We start from the raw sequence: 16413 nt of genomic DNA, 5'->3' as shown, positions 1-16413 counted from the left end.
ACTGAACTCCACCATAGAGCATTCTTTGAGCTAGACATTGATAAGTCCATACTACTATCTATAATGTAACAAAAGAGTGTGCAAACTGAAGGGGGGAACTTCCTACTTCTTCCCATCCCATGTTCTTTGTAATACTGTGCTTTATGAAGAGCTCTAGAGAATTTAAAATCCTTAAGTTTTAATTGATACAAATAAAAATATTAACAAGCCATGGGGGGGGGGGGATTCCTTCCTAAGTGTATTACTTTCCCATTGTTTTTCTAGGTCTGTTAATGAGGGAAGTTACAAAGAACCTTTTCAATACTGTATGCTGAAACAAGAAAGCTTATGAGTTTTAGGAGACTCCTGCAGTGTTGCTTTTTAGATGCATGATGTTTTACATAAACAAGCTTAGTTATATAAGCAAGGATGGTATTTACGATTCATTTTCTAGTATGCTACCCGAGAATATTGGAAACAGCTGTATGCAAACAGACTTTTGGTTTATCTAGCTCACTATATTGTTTATAGTTTTCCCAGATTTCAGACAAAGACTTACAATTTTAAATAGACCTGCTGGTGATGGTCCTGAGCCTTTCTGCATATAAAGCATGCATTCTGCTACTGAGTTATGGTTTTTCTTGAACCACAAAAGAATATCAAAAACAGTATTGATAAATTTGCCTCTTCCAACTCTGCAGACTCATTATTTTTCAAGCAAAAACCTTTCAGCCTAAGTTTCAGTGGAAAAATGAAGTACGCAGAGCTTATTATAAACTCATCTTTGTACAGGTATCATTGAAAGAATGTGAAAGGTGGAAGGATGGTCAAGTAACAGCTGAGCTGGGACTTATACACTGTCATCAACACAACAAAGGCATATTCCCTAACCAGAAAACACTTCACATTATTGCATTAAATAAGGACAGGTTTAATAATCATAACAACAATCCAATGCTCCATTAAGTCTAAAATACCTAGGACTGAGTGAGAAATTGTGTGGCAAGATTTGAATTAAAGGAATAAATTTGAGAGTAAATGGTACAAATAGTAGAAAGAAAGGCTAATGTGAAAGCATTAGTTTGTATCTAAACTTAGATACAAATGGAATGCATTAATTGATGTAAGTTCTATTGATTCTCATTGGATCTACTCTAAATTGTGGATCCATGTAACTTCCCATTTAAAGCTCTCCAGGCTATTGTCTCTGTGGCTTTGGGGTACAGAGAAGATAATAAAGGCAATTATAAAGGACTGAGTAATTATTCCCCTTCCCTCCACAAAAACATCAGGGAGGCTGAGATGAGTGAAGCAAGGGAAGTACTTAATGTGTATTAAGCTTAATGGTAATAACATCAGAAAATAGTTGGAGAACTACTCATATATAATACAACTATTTGCCTGAAAGCAAACTGCTATCTTGATTTAATATCAAAGTAATGTAGTAGCACATAACTTGAATTTTGCCTTTTAAAATTCCACCTATCAGTATCTATGTCTAGTTAAGTAAGTTGCATCATGGAAAATCTAATTTTGGCACAAAAGCATTATTGTATAGAAACAGGGTGAGATCTGGCTGTATGATTCTGTTTGCATTTGCTTGATTTCTACATCTTTTCACCATCTGCTTATCAGTGTGGCATCCATGTGGTAGTACTTTATTTTATTCTCTTACCCTAAACTTGTTAATTTCCCAAGCTTTAAAAAAAACCTTGGTCAAGGAATCTACTATAAGGTGTAATAAAGTTTCATTGTCTGCAAGGTTCTGTCTTCTTCTAAGGATCCATTTGTGTTAGGTTTTCAGTATCCCTTGTGTTTGATTTATCCCAAATTTTATGTGTTTTCCAATTCTGGGTGTTGCATCTGTTCCACTCCTGCTAAAAAGAACATAGCCCCGCAATGAGAATGGTAACCTGTATTCCTCCAGTTGTTAGTGGACTTCAGCTACAATCATTCTTCATCGGACCTGCTGATTTGGCATATTGCAGTTGAAGAGTGGTAAAACACAATGGTATTGCAATGGTAAAAAGTATTGTAATTACTGCAGTGTGAAATAAGGCATATGGAAAGTGGTCCTGGACAATTAGTAGAGATGGGTAGCACACAAGACACAAAACTCATTCTTCCAAAAGATAAGGAACTGTTTACTGACTTTCAAGAGTAATTTCCATGGATCTCAGTAAGTTAAGATAGTCATATTCTTATTTATATTAACATTTAAATAGAAAGTCTTTTGTGCCAGCTGGTTGTTTGGCAAGGGCAAATGGACTCCTGTGTTCTTTAATTAATAGTCTGGAACATTGCAGAAGCTTCTTTTTAAAGTTCTATGACTTCTTAAGTAGTCAGACATTTAAATACATGCTATGTTGCAGTACGCTGTGGTGAAATATTTTTGTGCCTCTATCATAAGGTTATGAAGTGTTTGTTTAAACTGAGATACTTTGAGTGTTACACTTCCTTTCCCACAGTCTTAACTTCCCATTCCACAGCTTCATAATATTTTCCTGCATGGGCTGGGGAGAACCAAGTAAATGTAGACCCCTTAACAACCTTTCCTTAAGGGAAAGAGAATGAAATTTGTTTCAATGCGCTTTTGTGGCTTATAGCTGGAGCCTCAGGACCTTTGAAGCTGTTGGATCTTTTTATTTAGTTATTTATTATTAAATTTGTATGCTGCCCATCTCCCCCCAACGGGTGACTCTGGGCAGCTCACAAAATCACCATCAACAATTAAAAACATCCCATAAATAATTAAAATAAATCAATCCATTAAAAATCAAGTATAAAAAACAACAATTTAGTACATAAATACTAAAAACATTCAAAATGATGTGGGGGGACACGATCAATCACCCCACAAGCCATCTCCACTGGTGCGAGGCCCCATCCGGCCCCCAGGTCTTCTGGCACAGCCAGGATTTCACCCCTTTCCTGAAGGCCATGAGATTGGGGGCACACCGGACCTCGGGAGGCAGATTGTTCCATAGGGCGGGGGGCACAGCAGAAAAGGCCCTCTGCCTAGACCTCACCAGTCAAAATTCCTTGACTGGTGGGGTCTGCAACATGCCCCTTCTGCTGGACTGAGTGGGGCAGGCTGAAGTAACTGGGGCAAGACAGCTCCTCAGATAATCTGGTCCTGTGCCATGAAGGGCTTTAAAGGTGATGACCAACACCTTGAATTGGACCCGGAAGCAAACTGGCAACCAATGCAGCTCGCATAACAGCAGTGTTATATGTGCTCTCCTAGGGGGATTCAGAACTGTCTGCACCACCACATTCTGCACCAGCTGTAGCTTCCGGATACTCTTCAAGGGTAGCCCCACGTAGAGCACATTACAGTAATCCAACTGGCATGAGTGACCGTGCAGAGGGCCTCCTGATGGAGGAAGGGGCGTAACTGCAGCGCAACACGAAGTTGTGCAAAAGCCCTCCTAGCCACAACTGCCACCTGCTCTTCGAACAGGAGTTGTGAGTCCAGGAGGACCCCCAGATTATGCACCAGGTCTGTCTGGGGTAGTGCGACCCCATCAAGAACCAAAGATGATAAACTCCTAGATCTTGAGGCTCCCCATACCCACAGCCACTCCGTCTTACCAGGGTTTAGTTGAAGGCCTGTTGTCCCCCATCCAGGCCCCTACAGCCTCCAGGCACTGCGAGAGGGTAGTCACAGCAACACTTAAGTCACCCGGGATGGAGATGTATAATTGGGTATCATCAGCATACTTCCTTCTCCGTCTCCCAGGGAAGAATGTCTTTGATTCTAATCAGACATAAGGGTGGGAATATAAGGAAGGCCATATCTTCAGCAAAGGCTCTGAAGAAATGCCTGTTCTTTAATATTTTGTTTATGTCTGGTAATCTAAAAGTCTGTCTTCACTTACACAATTTTTAAAATACATTATTTTAAAATTAAATGGAAGTGTGCGCAGAATGAATAGCACAAATAAAGAAGGAAATGTTCTTGGTGAATCCTTTGTCTAATGTTTTCTTGAAGTCTGCATAATTCCATCACACTCTCTCTTCACTGGTGGTAGGATAAGGGAACATGAGTCACTCTTGGCCTTCCTGTCACTTTACTTCCTGCAGTAAAATGAAAGACTTTGGAATCATTCTGGGAACTAAATGACCCAGTCAGCAGGGGTTACATGGACTGCCTTCGCTATTAGGTTTTCTAGCAAAGGGAAAGAAAAGGGCTTTCCCTACTAAACCATGAAAGACATGGCTGTAGTAGTAGAAACGGTTCTTCTGTGGTCAGTTTACTTGTTGGAAATTGCCAAAAATTTCCTTTTGCTTGTTTGTTGCCATTTTAAAGCTTTTGAAAGCATGAACCTATTTCTACCAAATAAAAAAACCTGTCTCAGCCTTCCTGATCTGAAAATTATGGTAGTGTACCTTTAAGACAAGTCAGAGAAGTCTGATCTTACTTAGTTCAGCAACCTGTTTCCCGTATTGCCCTGCAAACAGATCACAAAGCCAATTGTACTTTTCAGTGCTGTGTTCTGTAATTCATACTATTTCTGTTGGCTGTAGAAATACGTTGCAGGGAAATGAAAGGCACCAAATACTTGCTTTGTATCCAAATCACATACAGGTAGTCCCCTGGTTAAGAATGTCCGGTTTAAGGATGATCCATAGTTAAGAATGGAGCCTATTATAGCAAACTTCGAGTTACATACACAAAGTTTCAAGTTAAGTACAGAAGGGTTCGAGTTCATTACACAATACTATTTATACAGTATTATATAATAATACTGTTCCGTCTTACATATGGATTTGACTTAAGGACGGACCTTGGGAATGGAACTTATTCTTAAGCTGGGGACTACCTGTATTTTCAAAGAATTGCCTACTTTGGGAAATTACATCATCAAAAATTTTAATGAATAGGATTACTATCAGCTGTTTGTTCAGATACCTTGTCTGTTCACTCTGTGGTCTTTCGCATATTCAAGTCACTATGAAGTTTTCAGAATCAGGAAGAGATTCAATCTAGTCTAAAGAAATGGACAAAATCACTAGTTTCAATAACAATCATTATTGGGTTTTTTGTGGTGGTTTAACATTCAAATGAAACCAATTTCATTGAGGGTTCATTTTAACATTAATGTGGATAATTGAATTAATTTTACTTTGTAATAAATTATTAATGAGAACTTATTGTTGGTTTTATGAGAAATCTGTTCTGGATGCCCTCATTCATAAGATATAAAGGGGCCTTTGTAAACTCATGCTTTGCTTTTAGATTGTTGGGGGTAGTAAGGGTGTTGTATACTTAGGCTTAAATATGTTGCCTTGATAAGATTATTAAACCTAAAACATTGGCAGGTTGAATAAGATATATAAAGATTGACACTTCTTCTGATGCTAGTCTTCAGGCTCATAGTAATAAATGTTGCTGAGTAATAGTAAACTATGTTGCTGAGGACTGATTAGTGTGAATTAGAAGAAAGGGTCACTGATGGCTCTCTTTACTAACAGACAATAGATTTGTGTCATTTAACAGCCAACTTTGTGGAGTCCAAAAGATCTTGCTGCTTTTGTTAAGCTCTGCCCCTTGTATGTTTGTGTGTGGAGCATCATCACACACACACAGGAAGAGTGAGGCTTACACCACTATGACAGAATGCTCCTTTCATGATTCTCACCTGCAGACACCACAGGCTGCCTTCTTTTCCAAAAGAGTCATTGACTAGAGCAGTGTTTCTCAACCATAGCAACTTTAAGTTGTGTGGACTTCAGCTTCCCTGCTGGCTGGGAAAATCTGGGAGTTGAAGTCCACACATCTTAAAGTTGCCAAGGTTGTGAAATGCTGGATTAGAGTCTGAACACGATACAGATGTTTAAACCACACTATCGGTCCTCTTAAAAGGCATAATGTTGAATTATTTTAACTTTTAAATCTACATTTTCTGGTTGTAATAAATAGCTTGAATGAAATAAGTACTCTGTGAAACAATAAGCAAATATGTCAGAAATGGTTTGATATCTATTTTTTCATCTTCTAGTTAATGAATTAATGTGAAGTCTAAAAATTCTTTCTATGTTTTATTAGGGCCGACACGTCAAGACAGGCCAGTTGGCAGCTATTAAAGTCATGGATGTTACTGAGGTAAGTTTTGAATTAAGACTTCTTTTTCAAAAAAGATAGTGTAAGAAAAATTGCCTTCACTCTGAACTTCAAGATGAGAATTCTTTACCCAAAGTCATGTGTATAGATTTTTGGATAGGGGCCAATGTGAAATGTGCACCAATCTGAGAATAAATGTATGTCCTTTTTAGCTTGAAAAGGAAAAGGACCTAATAAAGATCCCAAATGCCTAAATGCAGAACATCTGCTAAAATATCGAGCAGATTGTTGGCAGAATTCAACAATGTAAAGCAGTAGTTGTAATGGACTCAGGAGAATTTATTGTGGAGCTTTATATGAGAATGGGGAGGAATTAACACAGCCAGAGAGATAAAAGTGTACATCTGTAGTTGAACCATGATATTTCATAGTATCTGTTAAAAGCCCTGGAAACCAGTTTTTAGCATTAGTAGTATTTGAAACATTAGAAAACAGAAAGGTTAATCTAGGAATGGCATATCTACAGTTATCATAGTCTTATATTCATCAACTGTTTTTTGTTAGCTCAGCAGTTGGAAATCCAACAGCTTTTTGCTTCCAAACCTATTTAGTACATCTAATTCAGCCTGAACCATCTTTTTCTTCACAGAACTCAATTGGCAGGAGAGTTAAGTTATGCTAAATTGTACTTCTTAGAATCTCCTGTTCACCTATGCCACACCTTTAATCCTTGTTTTAGTTTTGACCTATATTTACATTTTTTAAACATTTGTGTCTGCAAATTCATCTCCTCTACCAGCAGAACTACTAACTTTTAAATGAACAGCTTAGTTACTCATTGTAAAATTCCTATATTATGAAAAGGCTAGTATTCTTGAAAGAAATATAATTTTTCTCACATAGAGGAATTTATACACATAAACTGTACTTAAACTCTAACACACTTGAAAGGAGAAACATCATTAAAAGACAGTTATTTGTAAATAAATAGTTTGCTTTAACAAAAATCTAAGCATAAAACAAGTCCGTATGTGGAGCTATGTTATTATAAGGTTTTTAATTAGTCTTGCCCTGAAGGAGTATTCTGATAAGGAGAAGTTTCCTCTTTTCCTTCCTACAAATTCAAGTAGAAGAGATATGTTGATTGAACCTGGATCTGTTAGCAGGCTACCTGTAGGAAAAGATCTAAATCCTGCAAACGTGGTTGGATCTAACTATTCCTTTTCTCCAGCAGGAATTTTTCTTCTTCCGTTAACAGAAGGGAACACCTTATTTCAAAAATGCTAATATATATAGTTCTAAAATAAAATATAAATCTCAGACATAGCAGTAGAAAACCTGAAGATACTGTGATTTTTTAAAAAATGCAATGGTATACCTTTTTCCAAAAATACTTTTTAAAGTGAACATTACAACTGTATAGCACATGAAGTTATTTTGTGTTATATTTCCATAGAAGATGTGAGGCTTCATAATTACTGCCTTTGGGGAAAAATACATCTTGCAGGTCAGCTTTTAAACCTCCAAAAACCCAACGTGATTAAGATATAGATTAATCATGGTGATGTATCATTAAGTTGACTTGGCTCTATTATGAAGAAATAATTTATATTTGCATGAGATACAAATATGAACTTTGTCATCAAGTCTGTAAAAGCACCACAAGTGATGTCTCTGTCTCACCAATGAGTTGTATTATAATGAATTTAAGGACATTATGTAAATCACAGTAGTTTTTCCCCCCCAAATTTATATATGAATGTTTAATATACAGGTAGTTCCCGGTTTAAGAATGTGTTCTGTTCCCAAGGTCTGTCCTTAAGTCGAATTTGTACATAAGACGGAACAGCATTATTATATACTACTGTATAAGTAGTATTGTGTAATTAAATCAAACCATTGTGTATTTAACTGGAATCATTGTGGATTTAACTCAAATTTTGCTACAGTAGGCTCCGTTCTTAACTATGGGTCATCCTTAAACCAGGCGTTTTTAACCCGGGGACTATCTGTATTGCTTTAACTATGCTTGCTAATTTTGTAAAACTAATTTTGTAATGGACTTACTGGAATTGGATCTGCTTGAACTTTCTAGTGCTATCATTTGTCAGCTGTGTGCCAATAACACTGTAATTTTGTTTTGTAAATTGATCATCCTTAAGATAATCTTTCTGATTAAGAAGTAGAGTCCTGTTTTATTTTCCTTGTAATAGCATGAAGACTCTTAGGGATATGCTCTTAGGGATATGTATGTGTATGTAAAAGTGGAGGCATAGTGCCAAGAGCTTTGTAATGTGATCCTGCAATAATGAGGGAGGCTGAGTTATCCCTAATATTGTTGTCTAAGTTTCCTTTCTTGGCTGGGTCTTTTGTTTCCAATCCAGTAAGTACTTCTAAGTAAATAATCAGTGAATACAATAATTGCTTGGTTGAAAAGGAAACACTGAATTATTTTCATTAACTTGCTGTTTCTCGTCCTGGTCCTTCTCTTTACTCCGTCAGTTGTCTTGAAGTAAGCTTTGTTTAGCTGAAATCATCAACAAGGCATTATCTAGGGATAATGGTGACATCTGATTTATTGCATGAATCATTTTCAGTCTTTTTTTCTTTCCCTTCCATTCCCCCTCATAGTTTATTAATTTCGTTGTGACTTTATGTTCTACAATCATTTTGGCTGAACAGGCTTGTAATCAGATTAGGTTAATATTACTTACTTTAAATGAAGGATACTTTTTTCACTGCATTGAGAATACCTATATCTGAACCTATTAGTGCCTGTTTCCTACTGAGAAAAGATGCTCAGGTCTCCAAAATTGTTTCCAGAGTTTGCAGTATGAATGCTTTTCTGACTGAGAAAAGCACACATGAAGACCTTGGTATTTATACATTATTAAAAATTCCTACAATGGCAAGTAGATGAAATTATGCAGGCTATGCAGTGTACAGTGGTACCTCGGTTCACAAGCTTAATTCGTTCCACGATTCTGGTCGCGAATTGAATCAAATTTCCCCATAAGGTTCAATGTAAATAAGGTTAATCCGTTCTGACCCCTACAAATGTGCTTGCCAACCGAACTGGTCGCCAACCGAATCAAATTTTCCCATAAGGTTCAATGTAAATAAAGTTAATCCGTTCTGACCCCTACAAACGTGGTCGCCAACCAAATTGGTCGCCAACTGAATCAAATTTTCCCATAAGGTTCAGTGTAAATAAGGTTAATCCGTTCTGAACCATATGTATTTTTTTTTAACCACAAAAATATGAAACACAGTACAGTACAGTACGAAGAGAGAGAAAACTAACCTTGCTTGAGGCGACACCAAAAAGCTTCACAGCAAGTGTCTGTCTGTGACTGCGATCTCGCCTAGAGGAAGCCATGACCAGGGCAGGGAAGATGGCCACGGGTCATGTTCATCACCCAATGCGGAGTTCGCGAATGGAAGCAAAAATTTGTGAACGCTGCTGTTCACGAACCAAATTGCTCATGAACAGAAGCGTTCATGAACCGAGGTATTACTATATTTAGGGTAATTCATAAAATGGAAACATTGTTTTGTTTCAAATCCCAAACCACCATGTTCCAGAACTTTTGCTGAACCATTTCAGATTGGCCGGTATTTGCCATAAATGAAAAGTGGACTGTTCTGGTTATTCTTGGTTTCAGCTGAAACGAAATCCAGAGAAGCCAAATAGGGCAAAGGCGGTTTGCATCATCCCAACTTCTTCACAACTCACAGTACAGTATAATTCGCGAAATGGTCTCCCATCTTCTCAGAGCCTTCCCCTTTCTCTCTCCCATAGCAGCTACCAGCATAGTATATCCCACTGATGCCTGGGCTGGGACATCATAATGGAAGGCTCTGAGTAGTGAATATGTCACACTGGAAACTGCTGCGCGAAAAGCAAGGACAGCTGTCCCCAGTATCCTTAGCCATTTTTGCCTGGAACAGCCATTTTATTCAGTGCTATGGACCCAGACAAAGATGTTTTGTTCCATGCATGGACCAAAATATTTTAAACATGCATGTTTTGGTTTGGGCATAGAAACCAGCTGTTCTGTGCACAGAATAGTTTATGAACAGAACATTTTATCTGTTCTAGTAAATTAATCAGACTTGATGAATTGGTGATAAATGACAAGCAGTAATGAAATGAATGAAAAAGGCAGTATCTTATTTAAACATCAGCTGTGAGCGTCCTTGCCACAAAATGATTTCTGGCAGATATTCATATTTGTGGAGCACAGGGAACTGTGGTGGTGAATATTTTTAAAACTTTCCTATGCTTTTGTCTGAAACGTTTAAAATATGTAGTGTTTGTCTTTTGAAAACTAAGCTTCATGTTGTGAAAAATGATACATCTTTTTTTGAAAGTAAAAGTTTTTAGAGTTTTCAGAAATTCAAGTTCTACATCTGTTCAGAAATCCAGAATGCAGTCATATCCTGCATGTTAATTAAGACTCCTGATAAAAATCCAGACACTGGCCATTATTCAGTGACAGTTTGGCATAAGATGCTATTTATAAAGTCAGTATATATACAAGTAGTCCTTACTTATTGTGATGGAATGTGAGGGTGCCCTTGGAAGATGGGAGGAAGAGATGCCACCTAGGGAATGATCAAATAAAAGAGAAAGCAGTCCCCAACAGAGTAACAGCCAGGGAAAGAAACTCAGAAAGGATCTTCCCTAACTTATCAGGCTGTAAAAAGAGATGGCAGGAGGGTTGTATTTTCAGACTTGCAAACTTCTGTTAATGTAGCCTTACAGTAAAGTCGAATTAGCTCATCTAATTGTGTTTTCTGTCTGATTTACTTGGGAGGGCTGACACTTATGAACCACAGTTGGGACCAGCAACTCCATCACTAAGTGACACCCTTGTAAAGCGAAACATCATGTGACTGTGCTCGACTTACAACATCAGTTCCAGCTGCGGTTGTTGAATGAATCACCAGAGTCGTTAAGTGCGATGTCATGTGGCCATGACATGCAGCTTCCTGCTGGCTTCCCCACTGACTTTGCTTGTTGGAAGCCAGCTGTGCAGGTCACAAATGGCAATCATGTGACCGCAGGACACTGTGGCCGTCATAAATGTGTGCCGATTGCCAAGTGTCTGAACTGCAATCACATGACTGCGGAGATACTGCGACAGCTGCAAATTCTAGGACCGGTCATAAATCTCCGTTTTCAGAACCGTCATAACTTTGAACAGTCGCTGAACAAGCAGTTGGGAAGCAAGGACTACCTGTATTTCTAACTTATATAAAAATTAATTTGTGCATTCTAGAAGAGAAAATGACAATTTTAAAAGTCAACGTAACATTACAAAATATTTGATCTAAAATATAAACCTCAGGTCACCCTATCTGCCATTCCATTACTTGCAGTTTTGTATATCCATTGTTGCTAAATATAGACCAAACCTTGTTATCTATGATAACAAGGTTTTACATATTCATATTTTGGGAAGATGGGCTTTGGGCATGTATAAAGAATGGTTTTTCAAGGTCTCATCCACAGTTTTCATATCCATGGATGTTAATCTGGAACAGACACACGTACACGCACACCTATATTCAGTAAATAAAACCATAAAAATACACCGTATAAAACAGGACATAGCAAGTCTGAAACACAGAGCACTAAAGTAATCATATGTGTACAAATTCATATTACTTGTTAAAAGTCCTTCTTAAGGTAATTCATGGTCATTCATGAAAAACTTCTGCTTTAACGCTCCTCTGTCTCGTGGCTACGTGATGCTTGAGTGGAGCTCAGATGCTGATCAGGCACATACATTGCATCTCAGGTAGACCATGTTCCTTTGGATTGCCCCCCCCCCTCTTTTTGGTGGCAGATGAATTCTAACAACCTTAGTTATGTATCTATAGATATTTAACTAAAATTATCAGTCACCACAATTAAAACTGCAGCATTATTGTAAATACGTGTTTCAATAAGAATGATGTTATTGCATCTTGGCCTTTTGGCTAGGGTCAGGGGTAGTGTGGTGGGGATGGAGAGAAGTCCATTTTTCTGTCCTAAATAAAAAGTCTCTGATTCTTCAGATAAAATCACTCTCCTTACAGTTAATTTCTTATATTATGGTTTGTAATTAGCATGGTTACATACTGTGGCATCTTTTAAATTAGTTCCCAAACCTTAAGTTACTAAGTTACTTGTATGCAATAGCCCTAGGTAAACAGAATGTGGAAGGCTATAACCTTACTAGCTCATGCTGCCTTCAGCTCATTAATCTTGAAATTGTCATAATGCTTTGAATTAAGGTTTAATACTTACTGCTATTGAATGATGAGGTTCACAGAGCTACATTTTGCAAACTGTAACCTCAGCTGAAATCCCTTAATCTCTCTCAGCTGCTGCAGTCCGTTCTGAACGTCCTTACAGATGAAAAGAAGTCTTTGATAGCTTTCTGTCAAGTTCCAAGGGATGCTGAATCAGGGCAGCATCTAGCCGTTAAAGGGCAACTCGGATCACAGCAGTAGCGATACAGTTACTCTTTGTAAGCCAGCTCTGGAAACGTATTTGTATAACTCCCCTCCCTTCCATGTGCTTATAAGAGTCTTTTGTTCTCAGAGGTAAAGTTAACCTCATGGACTAAGTTCATAATGCTAAACTTTAGCCTAAAGAGACAGAAGGGGAAAATTTAACACTGGAATAAATGAAAAAAATTCTATTCCTTGACATTTTGTATTAATTATCTCATTTCGTATTAATTTAAACAAAACACATCTCTTTTCAGACATTGATCTTACCAAAATATTTTGATAATGTTCCAATTAACCTTTATAGCTTTCTAAAATGTAGTTGCTTTTGATGATTAGGGTTGGTGATGCAAATTATTAAAATAACTCGGCAGAAAGGTAAAATAAATAACACTCTGACATTTTAGGATGTTATTCTGTCCTTCAGTCTCCCCCTGGCAACTGTGCATGTTCTCTGTCTATTTAACAGGAGAGGGAAATTCCTGTTGACTCTCAGATTTAAACTGTTATTTGGTCCTTCAGTCCTGCATTCACAGTAGCATTTGTTTTGAGCCAAGATGTCTTGGAACATTGTGGTTGAAATGGCAAGAGGTAGATTTTTTTCCCCTCCTTTAAATAAGTCCAACACTTTGCTTTTATGTAGAAACTGTAGCCATGGCAACCTAAGCATGGAAGCACAAAAAGGCTACTTTTAGAATTTTAAGCTGTCACCTCTTCCCAATAATAATTTTCTTGAATGAGTCTTGTGTATCTTAACTCATGCTCTTCATTACTCTTAAGGAAATGTAGAATTTACTTAACAGAACTTTAGAGAGATTATGGAGATGATCTTCTCTTAAAAGGGGGTTATTACAAATTTAAAATTAAAAATCAGTTTAGGAGGAAAGGTGGACACAGCTGTCTCATTTCATAGGAAAGAGTTCTTTCACTGATGGAGGCATGCTACTTTTTACATACAGACGGCTTTTGGGTGGTCAGCTGGGAATAGCACTGCAGAATAAGCAGAAAATAATGAGACAACTACTTATGTGCTTTATACATTTCTCCTTCTGTCACATTAAAATTGGCAGCTTTTTTGAGTGCTCTGGTGTAATACATCATTTACTATAGATACTATGTTCTCTCTCTCCTTTGTATTCATTCTGTGGTGTTCATTATTAATATTTGCATTCCAGCATGCATACCCATCATGCTGTACCCTTTTGTGGTAAAGGCATTATGCAGAATGTAGAAAAGACATTGGAACCAATATTGACTGGTTAGGGTTCTTTGTTATCAATTGCTGTTGGAGAAAACTCCTGAGAATTTCGTGGACAGCTGAGAAAACAAACCAATGGATCATCAAATGTATCAACCCAGAGTTCTCACTTGAAGCACAAATAACCAGGCTCAAATAATCCTACTTCAGACGTAGATAATGTGAAGACCTAGCTCTCTAGAGAAGGCTCTAATGCTGGAAAATGTGAAAGGAAAGAGAAGAGGAGGACAACTAGCAGCAAGGTGGATGGATTCAGCTACAGGGGTGACGGGTGTGCTGTTGGAAGACATGAAAGATCAGGTTAGGGACACAAACCAAACTTTATGTGGTTTCTAAGAGTCGACACTGATTTGATCTCACATAATTTTTCTTACCAAAATTTCATCAAGGGATATGTATTAATAGTATGAACACTAATAATTACCTCTTTCTGGTTTAAAAGCAAAAGGAATATACTATGCTATTTTATCCATTTCTCTTCTTGCAAACATCTGTGTTATATATATTTATCTATCCATTATCAGTATGTTAGGAAAGAAAGTTGTGAGATTTCAGTTCAAACATAATGTTAAACTATCCTTTATTGATAGAATGGGTAGTTTAACATTATGTTTGAACTGAAACTCATGGTTTTCTTTCCCAGTAAGTCAGAATCAAGATCTCCTTTCAAACTGTTTGTGGCAGAAAAAGAAAATATCAGGAGGGCATTCATATAGATTTATAATCTTCATCTGTAGTAGACCCAATAGCATAATCCTACCAATTCTTTGTGGTTGAAACCTTGGCAATATTGGATAATGTGGCATAGGCAAGTTGCAAATATAGGAATTTAGTTTTTTACCTAAGACCACAAGAGTTTATCAGAATCTGGCTCAGACATGAAATAACTGTGTCTCCTGGATGTTAGATTCAAATGGCTACAAAGTGCTCCCTGCTCTTTGTGGTATTGCAGGCAATGAAATTGGAAGACAGGTGGCTTGAGCAACTACGGTACAACTTGATAGGTGCAGTGAATCCTATTGGGCCTACTATGGGCACCATCATAAAATCCATGGCAATCAGGGAAAAAAAAAGGACATGGATTTTCTACCTAATTGCTTCTGTTAAAACTACCCAAAGGAACTCTTCAGAGGTGACCCAGTCTCCAGTAGTAATAGTAATTTTTGCCCTCTTAGTCCATCTAAGCTTGTTATGACCTTTTTGCATTTTTTTTCCAAATATAATTGCTTGTAAGCCAATATAACTCTTAGTTTTGTTTGTACAACCACTTGCCTGTTAGCTCCCTTTCTAAGTTAACTTATAAGGGCTCTAAACATTCTGCCCTGCCAGTGATTATTTAGATCGTCAACATTTTTCTTTTCTTGATCAAAAGCCTTGGTAACTTGGATTTGGATTCAGTTTTGGCATGAAGACAGTCTTGGCTTTTCTAATGGATCAGTTAGTTTGGAAAAAGACAGGGGTAGTGAAACTCTGCTGATATTCCTGATTTTCTTGATACACCTGTCCAAAGTACGTTGTTGCAGTACAGGCAGTCCCCAGGTTAAGAATGTCCAAGTTACAGATAACCCATACTTATGTACAGGCTGCCTGTTACTAAAAATGGTGGATGTCAGTCAGGCTTAGGAATGGAACTAATTCTTAACCTAGAACTGCTTGAGAGAACTGTTCTTTCCAATCTCTGGGCTCAAGCTGAAAGTGATGCTGGGAGGTGTCTGCTTGTCCCATCACAAACTGTCCCGAGGATGGATGAATAGCATCATGCAAGGTTTCATCTTATCTCCAATGTTATTTTAAATCTATACAAAGTTGCTTTGAAGGCTTATGTCTGCCTTTGGAGGTAGTTGTCATTAACATGATGATACCCAATACTAATACTTTACTGCAAACCTTTGTTTATATGTCACCAGATTCCCCATAGCTGAATTCAGGCAAGACAGAGTTCTTACTAGTTCTGGAAATGGACTGGAGAATTCAGAAATATGCCTGTTCTAGAGGGGTTATACTTCCTTTTAAGGAACGAGTTTACATTCTGGGAATTCTCCAGGATCCACCACTGACATTGGGCATAATATAACATATATATAATATAATATAATATAAAATAAAATAAAATATAATAATAAAACATAACTGGTGAAAAGGGTTGCTTATCTGCTTTTGCTGATAAAGCAGGTACATCTGTATATTAGGTGGCCAGCTATATACTGACTAGTTCCAGCAGTTCTCCAGAACTGACCCATCACAGAACTCCATATCCTTACTTAGTCAATCACTACCAGTAGTTTCAGATCCAGAATGGCCCCTTAGTGAGCCTTCTGTTCTCTGCTCATTCTCTTCCCTAATATTCCACCTCTCCTCAGCCCGTCCAGTTTCAGCCAGTAGCAGCTCTGAACAGGCCAAAATGTTTTTTTTTAATAGAATAGCAGAACACCAAACAAAGTCCAGTTGTATTGCACAGAATAGTCAAAACGATGCTTGAAACAGTTGCCTTCTGTTCAAAGTACAGTACAAAACAGCATTTTTGTTACTGTTGTTCCATACTGGAAATAAAATTTGGTTTTGTTTTGAGAATGGGACACTCAAAGCAGTTGCTTTCAAGCTGTTT

At 37.6% G+C, this 16413-nt stretch overlaps 1 protein-coding gene across 7 annotated transcripts in view; it reads left to right on the top strand.

The window, feature by feature from the left end:
- The window catches only part of MAP4K4 (mitogen-activated protein kinase kinase kinase kinase 4), a 149009-nt gene that overhangs the window by 63468 nt on the left and 69128 nt on the right, over window positions 1-16413 (top strand). For all 7 annotated transcript variants that reach the window (XM_088136604.1, XM_088136608.1, XM_088136603.1 and 4 more), the window contains exon 3: window positions 6032-6088. In XM_088136604.1, coding sequence (XP_087992730.1) covers window positions 6032-6088 — 57 coding nt within the window. The remainder of the gene's footprint in view (window positions 1-6031; window positions 6089-16413) is intronic.

The sequence above is a fragment of the Python bivittatus genome, unplaced genomic scaffold, assembly GCF_059951505.1.
Source record: "Python bivittatus isolate LINGU-HERP-01145 unplaced genomic scaffold, Pbiv_v1 ctg000060_np1212, whole genome shotgun sequence".
In the NCBI taxonomy this organism is placed as follows: domain Eukaryota; kingdom Metazoa; phylum Chordata; class Lepidosauria; order Squamata; family Pythonidae; genus Python; species Python bivittatus.
Note: the sequence above shows the minus strand (reverse complement) of the source record. Positions and strands in the feature narration are given on the sequence as shown.